The following is a 13,226-nucleotide window of genomic DNA, read 5'->3' as shown; positions in this document are numbered from 1 at the left end:
ACACAGAAGTGAAAGCCACTAATAAGTGGGTATTACTTGGATGACTGAGGGATCACCTGCTATCATTCTTTGTTTGAAGAGGGAACTGTAGCGTGTTCTTGAAGATCTCATCCTTAAATGTGTAACTAAGGGACACCTCAGCATCTGTCACATCGTCACTCTACACAGAAAAAAAGAGAATTGAGCTACACAGGGAGAAAGGGGCAGAAAACAATTGGTGAAGTGGGATGAAAAGATCAAAGAGGATGTGGGCAGGAGATATTTGGTAGAGCGGATTCACCTGGTTTAGTAACAAGGAAGAAAGTGAGAGACACAGCAGAAAGACCAGGAGAAACGGATATATTTTATTGTTTTTTTAATGAGTTTTAAACGCTCTTACCAGTTCACTAAATGACAACACAGCACAACCTACTTGGCAAAATAAGTCCTAAAGTTATCACAGGAAACGTTACCAAAAATCCAGAAAACTTAAACAAGCTTTGTACAATGGATCCGGTTATTTCTGCACAAGGTCAATGTTAAAAATGGGACTTCTGGATGGCTAGGGCATGCGCCTAAACCAGGCAGAAACCACCAATCTAGTCAGGGCAAGGGAGTTACACTCTGAAGAGAACTCCTGCTCACACCCTTGGGAGCTTGGCATGAGCAGTCAAGCTTATCCCAGAGGCAATGTGTAAAGCGTTTGCGCAACACACTCACACAGCAGCAACACACTAGGCACACCACAAAAGAAACTCCACACAAGGTTATATAAAAATAGCCTTTGTATTATCCACAACACATCAGATTATAATCCCACAATATACACTGTGCCAACTGGCACAAGGCAACATTTACAGGTGACTATGTGCACAGAACAGGGCCAATCGGGCCACTGTCAGAACCCTTAGACAGTACTAGTAGCAAATGTAAAACACAACCAGTAAGTACTGGCAAAAGACTGTACTCAGCATTAGCATGGGCAACAAACGCATTATGTCTGCATCACTTTAGGCACAAAACATATTTGGAATAAACCACATTAGGCAATAAATCACCAGCATAAACACATTATCCTCAATACCAGAAGCATGAACACGCTGGGCATAAATCACCTTAGCCTAAAACACAGTATGACATTTGGCCTAAACACTGAAATGACCCCAGGCCAACTGGCCTTTCACTAGGGCTCCAATGCCCTATGTTCAGAAAGTCAGGGCGTAGCTGCCATTGCAGCAAAATCACAGTGCGCAAATGCGCTGGGGGCTCACCCCTTCCTGGCACTAAAAATAATATGTCCCGTCGTTGCAGCTGCCCGCTCTGCAGCTGCAGCTGTGGCAAAAAATTAGCACTGGCACCAATGGTGCCACTGGAGCCCCACTGCGGGACTCTTATCATCAACTTGCCCAAATGTTGCAGCTGCCCAGAACTGTGAAGATCAGTAATGCACTGGTACTACACGTGCCTCAGCAGCACCAACACGGCTCCAGGCACCGACAATGTGCCTCGACCAACAGCTCACGTCTCAGCCCCCACTCACCGGGGCTCTTTGGAGCTGTTCCCGGCCTCCTCCGGTCTCTCAGCGCGGCTTCACTCTTCCGTAAGGTTACCTAGGGAACCTCCAGTCACGCCTCCCCTCTTGCGTTGTGGCAAGATAAGTTCAACAAGAAGCAACAGATATGTAGAAAGAAGCAAGAGAAGTGCAGAAACAAACAATAGAGGTGCAGAAAGAGGCACGAGAGGTACAGAAACAGGCAAAAGATATGCAGAAAGAGGAAACTGGGATACAGAAGGAGGCAAGAGAGGTGAGGAAGGAGGCAAGAGAGGTGAAGAAAGAGGCAAGAGATGTGCAGAAATAGGGAAAAGGATATAGAAAGGGACAAGAGGGTTCCAGAAAGAATTAAGAGAGGTGCTGAGAGAAGCAGGAGAAGTGCAGAAAGAATCAACAGTGATGCAGAAAGAGGCAAGAGGGGTACAGAAAGAAGCAGGATAAGTGTAGCAAGAAGCAACAGATATGTAGAAAGAAGTAAGAGAAGTGCAGAAAGAATCAACAGTGGTGCAGAAAAAGGCAAGAGAAGTGCAACAAGAAGAAACAGTTATGTAGAAGAGGCAAGAGAAATGCAGAAAGAGGCAAGAGAGGTGCAGAAACAGGCAAGAGATGTACAGAAAGAGAGAACTGGGGTGCAGAAGTAGGCAAGAGAGGTGCAGAAAGAGGCAAGAGATGTGCAGTATGGGGGAAGAGGATGTAGAAAGGTGAAAGAGGGTTGCAGAAAGAAGTGAGAAAGGTGCTGAAAGAAGCAGGAGAAGTGCAGAAAGAATCCACAGTGGTGCAGAAAGAGGCAAGAGGGGTGCAGAAAGAGGCAAGAGAAGTACAGCAAAAAGCAACAGATATGTAGAAGAAGCAAGAGAAGTGTAGAAAGAATCAACAGTGGTGCAGAAAGAGGCAGGAGGGGTACAGAGAGAGGCAAGAGAAGTACAGCAAAAAGCAACAGATATGTAGAAAGAAGCAATAGAAGTGCAGAAAGAAACAATAGAGGTGCAGAAAGAGGTTATGATAATAAAGCCGTCACCATTTACGAAAAAATACGAGATAAATGGAAAAAATAAGGTTTTCAGATCCCAAGAATAACTTGGAGCAGAATTAAAAAACGTAACGCCACAGTAATCAGAGGTGCTAATTTTGACGTATGCTATTTTATGCAAAATGGTTAGTTTATAGGACTCCATCTTTTCTACATAATATATACCCCCAAACTGAGGGTATGTGCTTTTGTAGTGCTAATGAAGGAGGAGGCACTTGGTCTCATGTTGTCTGGGTCTACCCAAAAATCAGGATTGTTTAGGAAATTTCATCAACTTGCCCAAATGTTGCAGCTGCCCAGAACTGTGAAGATCAGTAATGCACTGGTACTACACGTGCCTCAGCAGCACCAACACGGCTCCAGGCACCGACAATTGGCCTCGACCAACAGCTCACGTCTCAGCCCCCACTCACCGGGGCTCTTTGGAGCTGTTCCCGGCCTCCTCCGGTCTCTCAGCGCGGCTTCACTCTTCCGTAAGGTTACCTAGGGAACCTCCAGTCACGCCTCCCCTCTTGCGTTGTGGCAAGATAAGTTCAACAAGAAGCAACAGATATGTAGAAAGAAGCAAGAGAAGTGCAGAAACAAACAATAGAGGTGCAGAAAGAGGCACGAGAGGTACAGAAACAGGCAAAAGGTATGCAGAAAGAGGAAACTGGGATACAGAAGGAGGCAAGAGAGGTGAGGAAGGAGGCAAGAGAGGTGAAGAAAGAGGCAAGAGATGTGCAGAAATAGGGAAAAGGATATAGAAAGGGACAAGAGGGTTCCAGAAAGAATTAAGAGAGGTGCTGAGAGAAGCAGGAGAAGTGCAGAAAGAATCAACAGTGGTGCGGAAACATGCAAGAGGGGTGCAGAAAGAGGCAAAAAAGTTCAGCAAGAAGCAACAGATATGTAGAAAGAAGCAAGAAAATTATTGAAAGAAGCGATAGAGGTGAAGAAAGAAGCAGGAGAAGTGCAGGAGAAGTGCAGAAAGAGGCAAAAGAGGTGCAGAAACAGACAAGAGATGTGCAGAAAGAGGGAACCGGGTACAGATGGAGGCAAGAGAGGTACAGAAAAAAGCAAGAGATGTGCAGGAAGAGGGTATAGAAAGGAAAAAGAGGGTTGCAGAAAGAAATAAGAAAGGTGCATAAAGAAGCAGGAGAAGTGCAGAAATAATCAACAGTGGTGCAGAAAGAAGCAAGAGGTGTGCAGAAAGAGGCAAGAGAAGTGCAGCAAGAAGCAACAGATATGTAGAAAGAAGCAAGAGAAGTGTAGAAAGAAACAATAGAGGTGCAGAAAGAGGGAAAATGATTACATGAAGATGAAAGAGAGGTGCAGAAACAGGTTAGAGAGGTGCAGAAAAAGGTAACCGGGGTGCAGCATGAGGCACAGAAAAAGAGGCAAGTGTGCAGAAAGAGGGAAGAGGGATTAGAAATGGGCAAGAGGGTTACAGAAAGAAGTAAGAGAGGTGCTGAAAGAAGCAGGAGAAGTGCAGAAAGAATCAACAGTGGTACAGAAAGACGCAAGAGGGGTGCAGAAAGAGGTAAGAGAATTGCAGCAAGAAGCAATAGATATTTAGAAAGAAGCACAAGAAGTGCAGAAAGAAACAATAGAGGTGCAGAAAGAGGCAAGGGATGTGCAGAAAGAGGGAACTATGGTACAGAAGGAGGCACGAGAGCTGTAGACAGAGGCAAGAGATGTGCAGAAAGAGGGAAGAGGGTGTAGAAAGAGACAAGTGAGTTGCAGAAAGAAGTAAGAGAGGTGTTGTAAGAAACAGGAGAAATGCAGAAAGAATCAACAGTGGTGCAGAATGAGGTAAGAAGGGTGCAGAAAGAGGCAAGAGAAGTGCAGCAAGCAGCAACAGATATGTAGAAAGATGCAAGTGAAGTGCAGAAACAAACAATAAAGGTGCAGAAAGAGGCAAGAGAAGTGCAGAAAGAGGCAAGAGAGGTACAGAAACAGGTAAGAGGGGTGCAGAAAGAGGTAACCAGGGTGCCAAAGGAGGCAGGAGATGTACAAAAAGAGGAAAAAGGGTGTAGAAAGGGGCAAGAGGGCTGCAGAAAGAAGTAAGAGAGGTGCTGAAAGAAGCATGAGAAGTCCAGAAAGAATCAACAATGGTGCAGAAAGAGGCAAGAGGGGTACAGAAAGAGGCAAGCGAAGTGCAGCAAAAAGCAACAAACATGTAGAAAGAAGCAAGAGACGTGCAGAAAAAAACAATAGAGGTGCAGAAAGAGGCAAGAGAGGTGCATAAAGAGGCAAGAGATATGAAGAAAGAGAGAACCGGGGTCCAGAAGTAGGCAAGAGAGGTGCAGAAAGAGGCAAGAGATGTGCAGAAAGAGGTAAGAGGATGTAGAAAGGGGCAAGAGGGTTGCAGAAAGAAGTAAGCGAGGTGCCAAAAGAAGCAGGAGAAGTGCAGAAAGAATCAAGCGGGGTGCAGAAAGAGGCAAGAGATGTGCAGCAAGAAGCAACAAATATGTAGAAAGAAGCAAGAAAAGTACAGAAAGAAGCGATAGAGGTGAAGAAAGAGGCAGGGGAAGTGCAGAAAGAGGCAAGAGAGGTGCAGAAACAGGCAAGAGATGTTTAAAAAGAGGGAACGGGGTACAGAAGGAGGCAAGAGAGGTACAGAAAAAGGCAAGAGATGTGCAGAAAGAGGGAAGAGGATGCAGAAAGGGATTAGAGGGTTGAAGAAAGAAGTAAGAGAGGTGCCAAAAGAAGAAAGAGAAGTGCAGAAAGAAACAATAGATGTACAAAAAAGGCAAGAGAAGTACAGAAACAGGTAAGAGAGGTGCAGAAAGAGGTAACCAGGGTGCCGAAAAAAGCAACAGAGGTGCAGAAGGAGGCAAGAGAACTGAAGAAAGAGACAAGAGAGGTGCAGAAAGATGTACCTGGGGTGCAAAAAGAGGCTAGAGAGGTGTAGAAAGAGGCAATCGATGTGCAGAAAGAGGAAAGAGGATATAGAAAGGGGCAGGAGGGTAGCAGAAAGAATTAAGAGAGGTGCTGAAAGAAGCAGGAAAAGTGCAGAAAGAATCAACAGTGATGCAGAAAGAGGCAAGAGGGGTACAGAAAGAAGCAGGATAAGTGTAGCAAGAAGCAACAGATATGTAGAAAGAAGTAAGAGAAGTGCAGAAAGAATCAACAGTGGTGCAGAAAAAGGCAAGAGAAGTGCAACAAGAAGAAACAGTTATGTAGAAGAGGCAAGAGAAATGCAGAAAGAGGCAAGAGAGGTGCAGAAACAGGCAAGAGATGTACAGAAAGAGAGAACTGGGGTGCAGAAGTAGGCAAGAGAGGTGCAGAAAGAGGCAAGAGATGTGCAGTATGGGGGAAGAGGATGTAGAAAGGTGAAAGAGGGTTGCAGAAAGAAGTGAGAAAGGTGCTGAAAGAAGCAGGAGAAGTGCAGAAAGAATCCACAGTGGTGCAGAAAGAGGCAAGAGGGGTGCAGAAAGAGGCAAGAGAAGTACAGCAAAAAGCAACAGATATGTAGAAGAAGCAAGAGAAGTGTAGAAAGAATCAACAGTGGTGCAGAAAGAGGCAGGAGGGGTACAGAGAGAGGCAAGAGAAGTACAGCAAAAAGCAACAGATATGTAGAAAGAAGCAATAGAAGTGCAGAAAGAAACAATAGAGGTGCAGAAAGAGGTTATGATAATAAAGCCGTCACCATTTACGAAAAAATACGAGATAAATGGAAAAAATAAGGTTTTCAGATCCCAAGAATAACTTGGAGCAGAATTAAAAAACGTAACGCCACAGTAATCAGAGGTGCTAATTTTGACGTATGCTATTTTATGCAAAATGGTTAGTTTATAGGACTCCATCTTTTCTACATAATATATATCCCCAAACTGAGGGTATGTGCTTTTGTAGTGCTATTGAAGGAGGAGGCACTTGGTCTCATGTTGTCTGGGTCTACCCAAAAATCAGGATTGTTTAGGAAATTTGAGAAATTTGAGCTCTATAGGAAATTAGTCTGGGATCTGGGTAAAAAGATTGTTGTCTGAGAAACCTATGCATCTTATTTTGGCACGTGTCTTTTGCTAGCTGAGGAATTGTGCAATATATTATTCTGTAGGAATAATCTGTGTTTTTAAGAATTCTAACTGTTGTATTTTTTAGATTGACATATTCATATATTCTTGCCATGCTGCCAATCAGAATCCATTTCGAGCACCAATGCACTTTGCACTTTACCCTGTATTTGCACATTGTACTTTGAGTTGAACTGTCAATAAAAAATATTTTTAAAAACCCATAATTCGTACATCCAATCCACTCCAAAAACATTAGTAAAAACATATACATTTACAACGCCAATAGCTGTACTCTCACAAATGAGACACCTATTGTATTGCAAATGCTTCTTTAACTAGTAGTCACATTTGCAGAGTGGTTGAGAAAGGGAGCTGGGCCGCCGACCAGCACTCAGGATTTCTACTGCATTTGACTTACAAGAGGTACCAGGACTCCTTCTTGCCCCCAAAGTCCTTCAGGAGTAAAGTGGACTTCATCCCCAACCAGTAGTGTGCCAAGAAGCGCATTTGCAGAGTGGTGGACAAACAGGAGGTGGCCTCCGAAGATCTCTTAATAATCCCACTGTGTGTGACTTACTCGAGGTAATTGATGGGGTAGTTGGCCCCCAGGAAATCCTTGGGGGGCATCTACCCCTCCTATTATCTTCAGTAAGTCCCACACAGCAGGATTGCTAAGTTCTCATAGCATCCCATGCCCCCTTTCTCCACCACTCTCCAAACTCACTTCCTGGTGCATTCTGGGTTGGGGGATGAATTCCCCTTGCCTCTTGAGGGTCCCTGGGGGCCAACTAGCCCTCCTGTTACCTTCAGTAAGCCCCACACTACTGGATTGCTGAGAGGTCATCAGAGTCCACACACCCTTTTTGCACCACTCTGCAATTGTGCCTCCTGGCGCACGTTTTCTTGGGCAATGAAGTCTTAGTCGTATGGGCGAAATTTGCGAATTCGCGTTCCGCGAATTCGCGCGAAATCGAATGCGCAATCCGCAAAATCTGCGAATTCGTGCAAATTTGCAGATTTTTGGTTTTTTGCATGTTCGCGTGGTTTTTTGCGTGTTCGCAGGGTTTTTTTCGTGTTCGCGGGGTTTTTTGCTCTCGGTGCTGGATGAATTGAGAGGCTTGGCTGACGGTAAAAAAACGAGCGCCCTGATTTTATTAGACCTTTCAGCGGCGTTCGATACCGTCAGTCATGCGCTGCTACTGGAAAGGCTGAATGACTTTGGCATCAAAGGCCGGGCTTTCGAGTGGTTGCAGTCCTTCCTGTCAGGAAGGACACAAAGAATACAACTCGGAGAAGAAATCTCCGCCGTGGGAGAAATAGAATGTGGGGTACCTCAGGGCTCGGCCCTATCCCCACTGCTGTTTAACCTATATCTGCAGCCTCTGATTGCCTCCCTGGCGAGTATGGGCTGCACAGTATATAACTATGCAGACGACACGCAGCTGCTGCTGAGTGTTGACAATACAAACACCGCCCAACTCCACACTCAGAATATTTTGAGACACACGGTCCAGTGGATGACAGGAAACCTCCTAAAAATCAATCCAGACAAGACTGAGGTCTTGGTTATTTCATCTACCACCTCACCATGGTGTGACCTCTACTGGCCCGCAGAGTTAGGTCCAGCCCCAAAACCCAGTTTGAACGTGAAGAGCCTGGGGATCAAACTGGATTGTGACCTCTCTATGGTCAGCCAAATCTCTTCAGTGGTGGGCAGCTGTACTAATATCATCCGACAGCTACGGAAATTAGTGCCTATCATTTCCCAATCTATGCTACGTTCCATCGTCGCAGCTACTGTGATTTCACGCATAGATTATGGAAATGCCCTCTACCTTGGCCTACCAAAAACCTTGATAAATAGGCTACAGGTGGTGATGAATGATGCCGCTCGTCTTATCTTCAGACAGCCAAGACACACTAAAGCATCCCCCCTGCTACAAAGCCTCCACTGGCTCCCTATTAAGGAGCGAGTGGAATTTAAAAATCTGTGCATCGCCCATAAAGCCATCTATGGCATGGCACCTGCTTACATCAAAGATCGCCTGGTAATGTATAGCCCAAAGAGAGCTCTTAGGTCCTCAGACTCTCAGCTATTAGTCTGCCCTCGGTACAAACTTGCCACCAAGGGCGGTAGAGCCTTTTCGGTGCTGGTTCCGCATTTATGGAACACACTACCTGAGCCGCTACGAAAGGAAGGAAACCTCCTACGTTTCAGAAAGGGGCTGAAAACGCTGTTGTTCAGGAGAGTCCTGTGAGCCACGTAGGCCAGTGGATGCCCTCTGTACTGTCAAAGTTGTTGTTTACCATCGATTCCCGAGCGCTTAGAGGCCTGTAGGTGATTGAGCGCGCTACAAATCAAAAATAACAATAAAAATTTTGCGTGTTCGCGGGCCGCTTGCATGGCGAAGTTAACCATGCGGTCGTGTATGGGCACAGCACCCTATGGTTCACGACTGCCACCCTCTGGTTCACCACTGCCACCCTCTGGTTCACCCCTGCCACCCTCTGGTTCAGCACTGCCACCCTCTGGTTCAGCACTGCCACCCTCTGGTTCAGCACTGCCACCCTCTGGTTCAGCACTGCCACCCTCTAGTTCACGACTGCCACCCTCTGGTTCATCACAGCACCTCTGGTTCACCACTGCTACCCTCTGGTTAACCACTTTCACCCTCTGGTTCAGCACTGCCACCCTCTGGTTCACCACTGCCACCCACTGGTTCACCCCTGCCCCCCTCTGGTTCACCACTGCCACCCTTGGTTCATCACAGCATCCTCTGGTTCACCCCTGCCACCCTCTGGTTCAGCACTGTCACCCTCTGGTTCACCACTGCCACCCTCTGGCTCACGACTGCCACCCTCTGGTTCATCACAGCACCTCTGGTTCACCACTGCCACCCTCTGGTTAACCACTGTCACCCACTGGTGGTTCACCACTGCCACCCACTGGTTCACCACTGCCACCCTCTGGTTCAGCACTGCCACCCTCTGGTTCAGCACTGCCACCCTCTGGTTCAGCACTGCCACCCTCTGGTTCAGCACTGCCACCCTCTGGTTCACCACTGCCACCCTCTGGTTCATCACTGCCACCCTCTGGTTCATCACTGCCACCCTCTGGTTCACCACTGCCACCCTCTACCGAGACCTTTTGTGACACAGCAGCAGCACAAAAGATGCCCCATGGTGCTGGGTATTAACAACGTGACACATCTGAGAGATGCGTCACGTAAAGCCTTGCGCCATCAGGAGGCGTTCCGGTGCAGGGGAGGGCGTTTCTGCGCAGGAACGCCTCCTAAAAGTGGCTGAGTGAAATCTACAAGATTTCACTCAGTCACTTTTAGGCCAATGCTGCGTCAAAACCCTGCGCCTGCTTGAAGCAGGCGCAAGGTTTGATGCAGCATTGGGGAGATAGGGACCCCCAGAGCATTGCTGGAGCTGCGTTGCAAGCGTGACGCAGTTCCAGCAATGCGCTGCTTTTACGGCACAGATGCGTCACGCATCTGTGCCGTTTTTGCCACATGGTGCGCCGCATTGTAAATGCGGCGCACCATAGGTGGCGGAGCTGCGGCGCACAATAACTGGCGCATCCCTGGGGATGCGCCAGTTATTGTAAATCTGCCCCTATACATTTAGCCAACGAGGGAGCACTTACTGATTAGACAGTAGAAAGTACTTCAGTTGAGTAGAGGTAATGCACAAAAAGGTGGCATCTTCGTGGACAAACACGCAGGGCGGGATTCCTTCTGCCCCCTGTTAGACTTGTTTTTTGTGCCCTTCTGCCCTCTGTTAGACTCGTTTTTCCCTTGTTTTTGTGCTCTTCGGCCCTCTGTTAGACTCATTTTTCCCTTTTTTTCTGCCCTTCTGCCCTCTGTTAGACTCGTTTTTGTGCCCTTCTGCCCTCTGTTATTCCCTTGTTTTTGTGCCCTTCTGCCCTCTGTTAGACTCGTTTTTCCCTTGTTTTTCTGCCCTTCTGTCCTCTGTTAGACTGCTTTTTGTGCCTTTCTGCCCTCTGCATCACCACATCATCACTCAGCGCTACCCCAGCATCACTCAGACTTCAATTACATCTGGAGACCATTGTCCATAAAATGATCGCTGGTGACATCGAAACTGGGTGACCGAGTCTGGGCTCTGTTCTATTGCATGACTTTCAACTAACTGATTCTCCCACGATGCCCGTAGTAAAGGAGGATGGTGACCCCGTGCGCGATAAAGTTTTGACGCCATTGACCTGTTTGCAGAATACTTGCGGAATTGTTTCTCTGGGGGTATCGCTGCATTCACTATCGCAGCCGATTATTGTGGAGCTACCTGGTTCTTCACTCCTTGAGACTACGACTAGCAAAAACCGAAAGTCACTACCGTCCCTTCCGGCCTTGTGTTTTTTTTACATCTACGGAGGAAAGGATATCTGGACTGCATGTCGGTGAGGGAGATCCTACCGGTGGCGGATGCTTGCAGAGACTCAATGTGTTCGACTGGTCTCATATTAATCTTAACTGAACTTCCTACGAACTTCGACTCTCCTGGGGCGGTGATGGTGTTACCGGACAGAGTCCGCATGAAAGATCGGAGGGGTCAAGGATGAGACTGTTGGTCTGGGTCTGATTTTGGGGCTTTAAAGGACAAGGGATTCGCTAACGTAATGCTTGCGGGAGGTTGGGCGGTGTTCAACGTCTCCCCTGTCTGGCTCTGTCTATAATATTTTTTGAGTACTCTGTGGTCTTAGGACAGGGGTTGTTCATTTCAGGCGGGGGGGAATGGTGACCGGGAGTTTGTATGACATTCTCCTCCTCCATTCTTCTTTTACTTTTTGTAGTTTAGTTAGTCGGGGCGACAGGCACGCTGCTAGTTGGGGTTAGGCGAAAGCCACATGCAGGGGTGCAGGGTGGGGGGATGGGTCTATAGTTTTGTTAGTTAGTTTAGTCTTTATGGTTTCTTTATCTCACGCTTTCCTTTCGCTCTCCTTTCATAACGTTGGGGTATTATCCTGATTTCGTATGTATTCCAGTATCTGGTAACTGTACTTTTTTTCTATCCTGGCGTCAATGGGTGGGCGGGGTCTGTGTGCGGGCGACTGCGTTGGGTTATAGATTGCTTTGTCGTGCATCCTGTTTTGTGCTTGCTAGCACAGGCGTCTCGGTCGTTCCCTCTAAATTGATCTATGATTATTCTATTTTTGTACCTGCTCACTTTATCATAGTGTTTGAATGTATGGCACCAGATATGTCTGTTTCTTTTTCCTTGCTTTTTAGGTTGGGGGGAGGAGGGTTAAACATAAAATGAAACCTTCGTCTTATCCTGTAACGTGTTTATCCTGATTCGCTGCCGGACCTCAGGGCTGTCGGCTAAAGAGCTGTGTCATTTGATAATATAGTGGGTCTTATTCTTGTGTTGCGGCCGGCCCCTGCGGTTGTTGGCCCGTGCTTGTAATTTTATTGAACTGTACAATAAAGGTTTAAAAAAAAAAAACTATTGAAAAGGCAAATCAGAAAAGAAAACTATAGGACCTATTCATAATGACCTTACTAATAACGTATTAAATTCTGATTCAGACATTGTTAATGCTTTTCAATCCTATTTCAACTATACACAGAAGAGACCCATATCTCTGAACATCATACCCAGGCATTTTTTATGGTCTTCCTTCTCCTCCCTCCTCACCAGAAGCTATAATTCTCCTTGAAAAATATATAACTATTCAGGAGATCTTGGATGCTATCACATTTCTGAAGTGGCTAAAACCCCTGGACCTGATGGGTTTTCCATTGACATATTTCTTCTTTTTCTTCTACTTTTGCACCACATTTACTTGAGCTCTTCATGTCTTTCCTATCGCGTTCTAAGCTCGAAGGCTCTTTTTTAGATGCACACATTGTAATCATTCCCAAACCTGGTAAAGATCAAACTTTGTGTCAGAACTATCATCCTAATTCATTAACAATGACTGTAAAATATTTGCAAAAAGTCTTGCCTCTAGATTAGATGACATTATACCCCTTCTTATTAAACCCGACCAATCTGGTGTCATTAATGGAGGCTCACCTCAGAAAATGCTAGGATGTTCTCCAATATTCTTATATTAGGGGGAAGATATCCTGATCCTCTATCTGCACTATCTATTGATGCTGAAAAAGCATTTGACCGTATAAATTGGCAATTTATGTTCAAAACACTTCATTTGTTTGGTTTTGGCCCCTAATTCATTTAGTTGATCAAGCTATTGTATTCCAAACCACGTGCTTGTGTTTCTGTCAATGGATTTTTATCCACTTATTTTACCTTGTATAGAGGTACTAGAGAATGTTGTCCCCTCTCTCCTCTTTTATTTCTTCTCCGTCTCAAACATTTTCTTGAACACATTTGCCGTAACTCTTTGATAGCATGTTTCAAACATAATTCCTATGAAACTAAATTATCTGCTTATGCAGATGATATTCTTGTATATCTCTCAAATCCCTTAACCTCCCTACCACCCTTTTTACAGGAGATCGATTTATATTCTAAAATATCTGATTATAAATTGAGTTTTTCTAAAATTGAGATTTAACTGATAAATTCCCTCTGTTATCAATTTTTGTTCTCTGATACTAATTTTATGTGGTGTCCATCTAAGAATAAATTACTAGGTGTCTGGTTTCCAGCTACCGTCCCTCAAACTCTT

General features: G+C 45.8%; 1 protein-coding gene across 1 annotated transcript in view; it reads right to left on the bottom strand.

Moving 5' to 3' along the window:
* LOC144773041 (von Willebrand factor A domain-containing protein 5A-like) overlaps positions 1 to 13,226 on the bottom strand; it is a 584,045-nt gene that overhangs the window by 246,481 nt on the left and 324,338 nt on the right. Inside the window, exon 13 of the mRNA XM_078657811.1 lies at positions 57 to 160. Coding sequence (XP_078513937.1) covers positions 57 to 160 — 104 coding nt within the window. The remainder of the gene's footprint in view (positions 1 to 56; positions 161 to 13,226) is intronic.

Source organism: Lissotriton helveticus, chromosome 8, assembly GCF_964261635.1.
Source record: "Lissotriton helveticus chromosome 8, aLisHel1.1, whole genome shotgun sequence".
NCBI lineage: Eukaryota > Metazoa > Chordata > Amphibia > Caudata > Salamandridae > Lissotriton > Lissotriton helveticus.
This window is presented reverse-complemented; position numbering and strand designations above follow the sequence as displayed.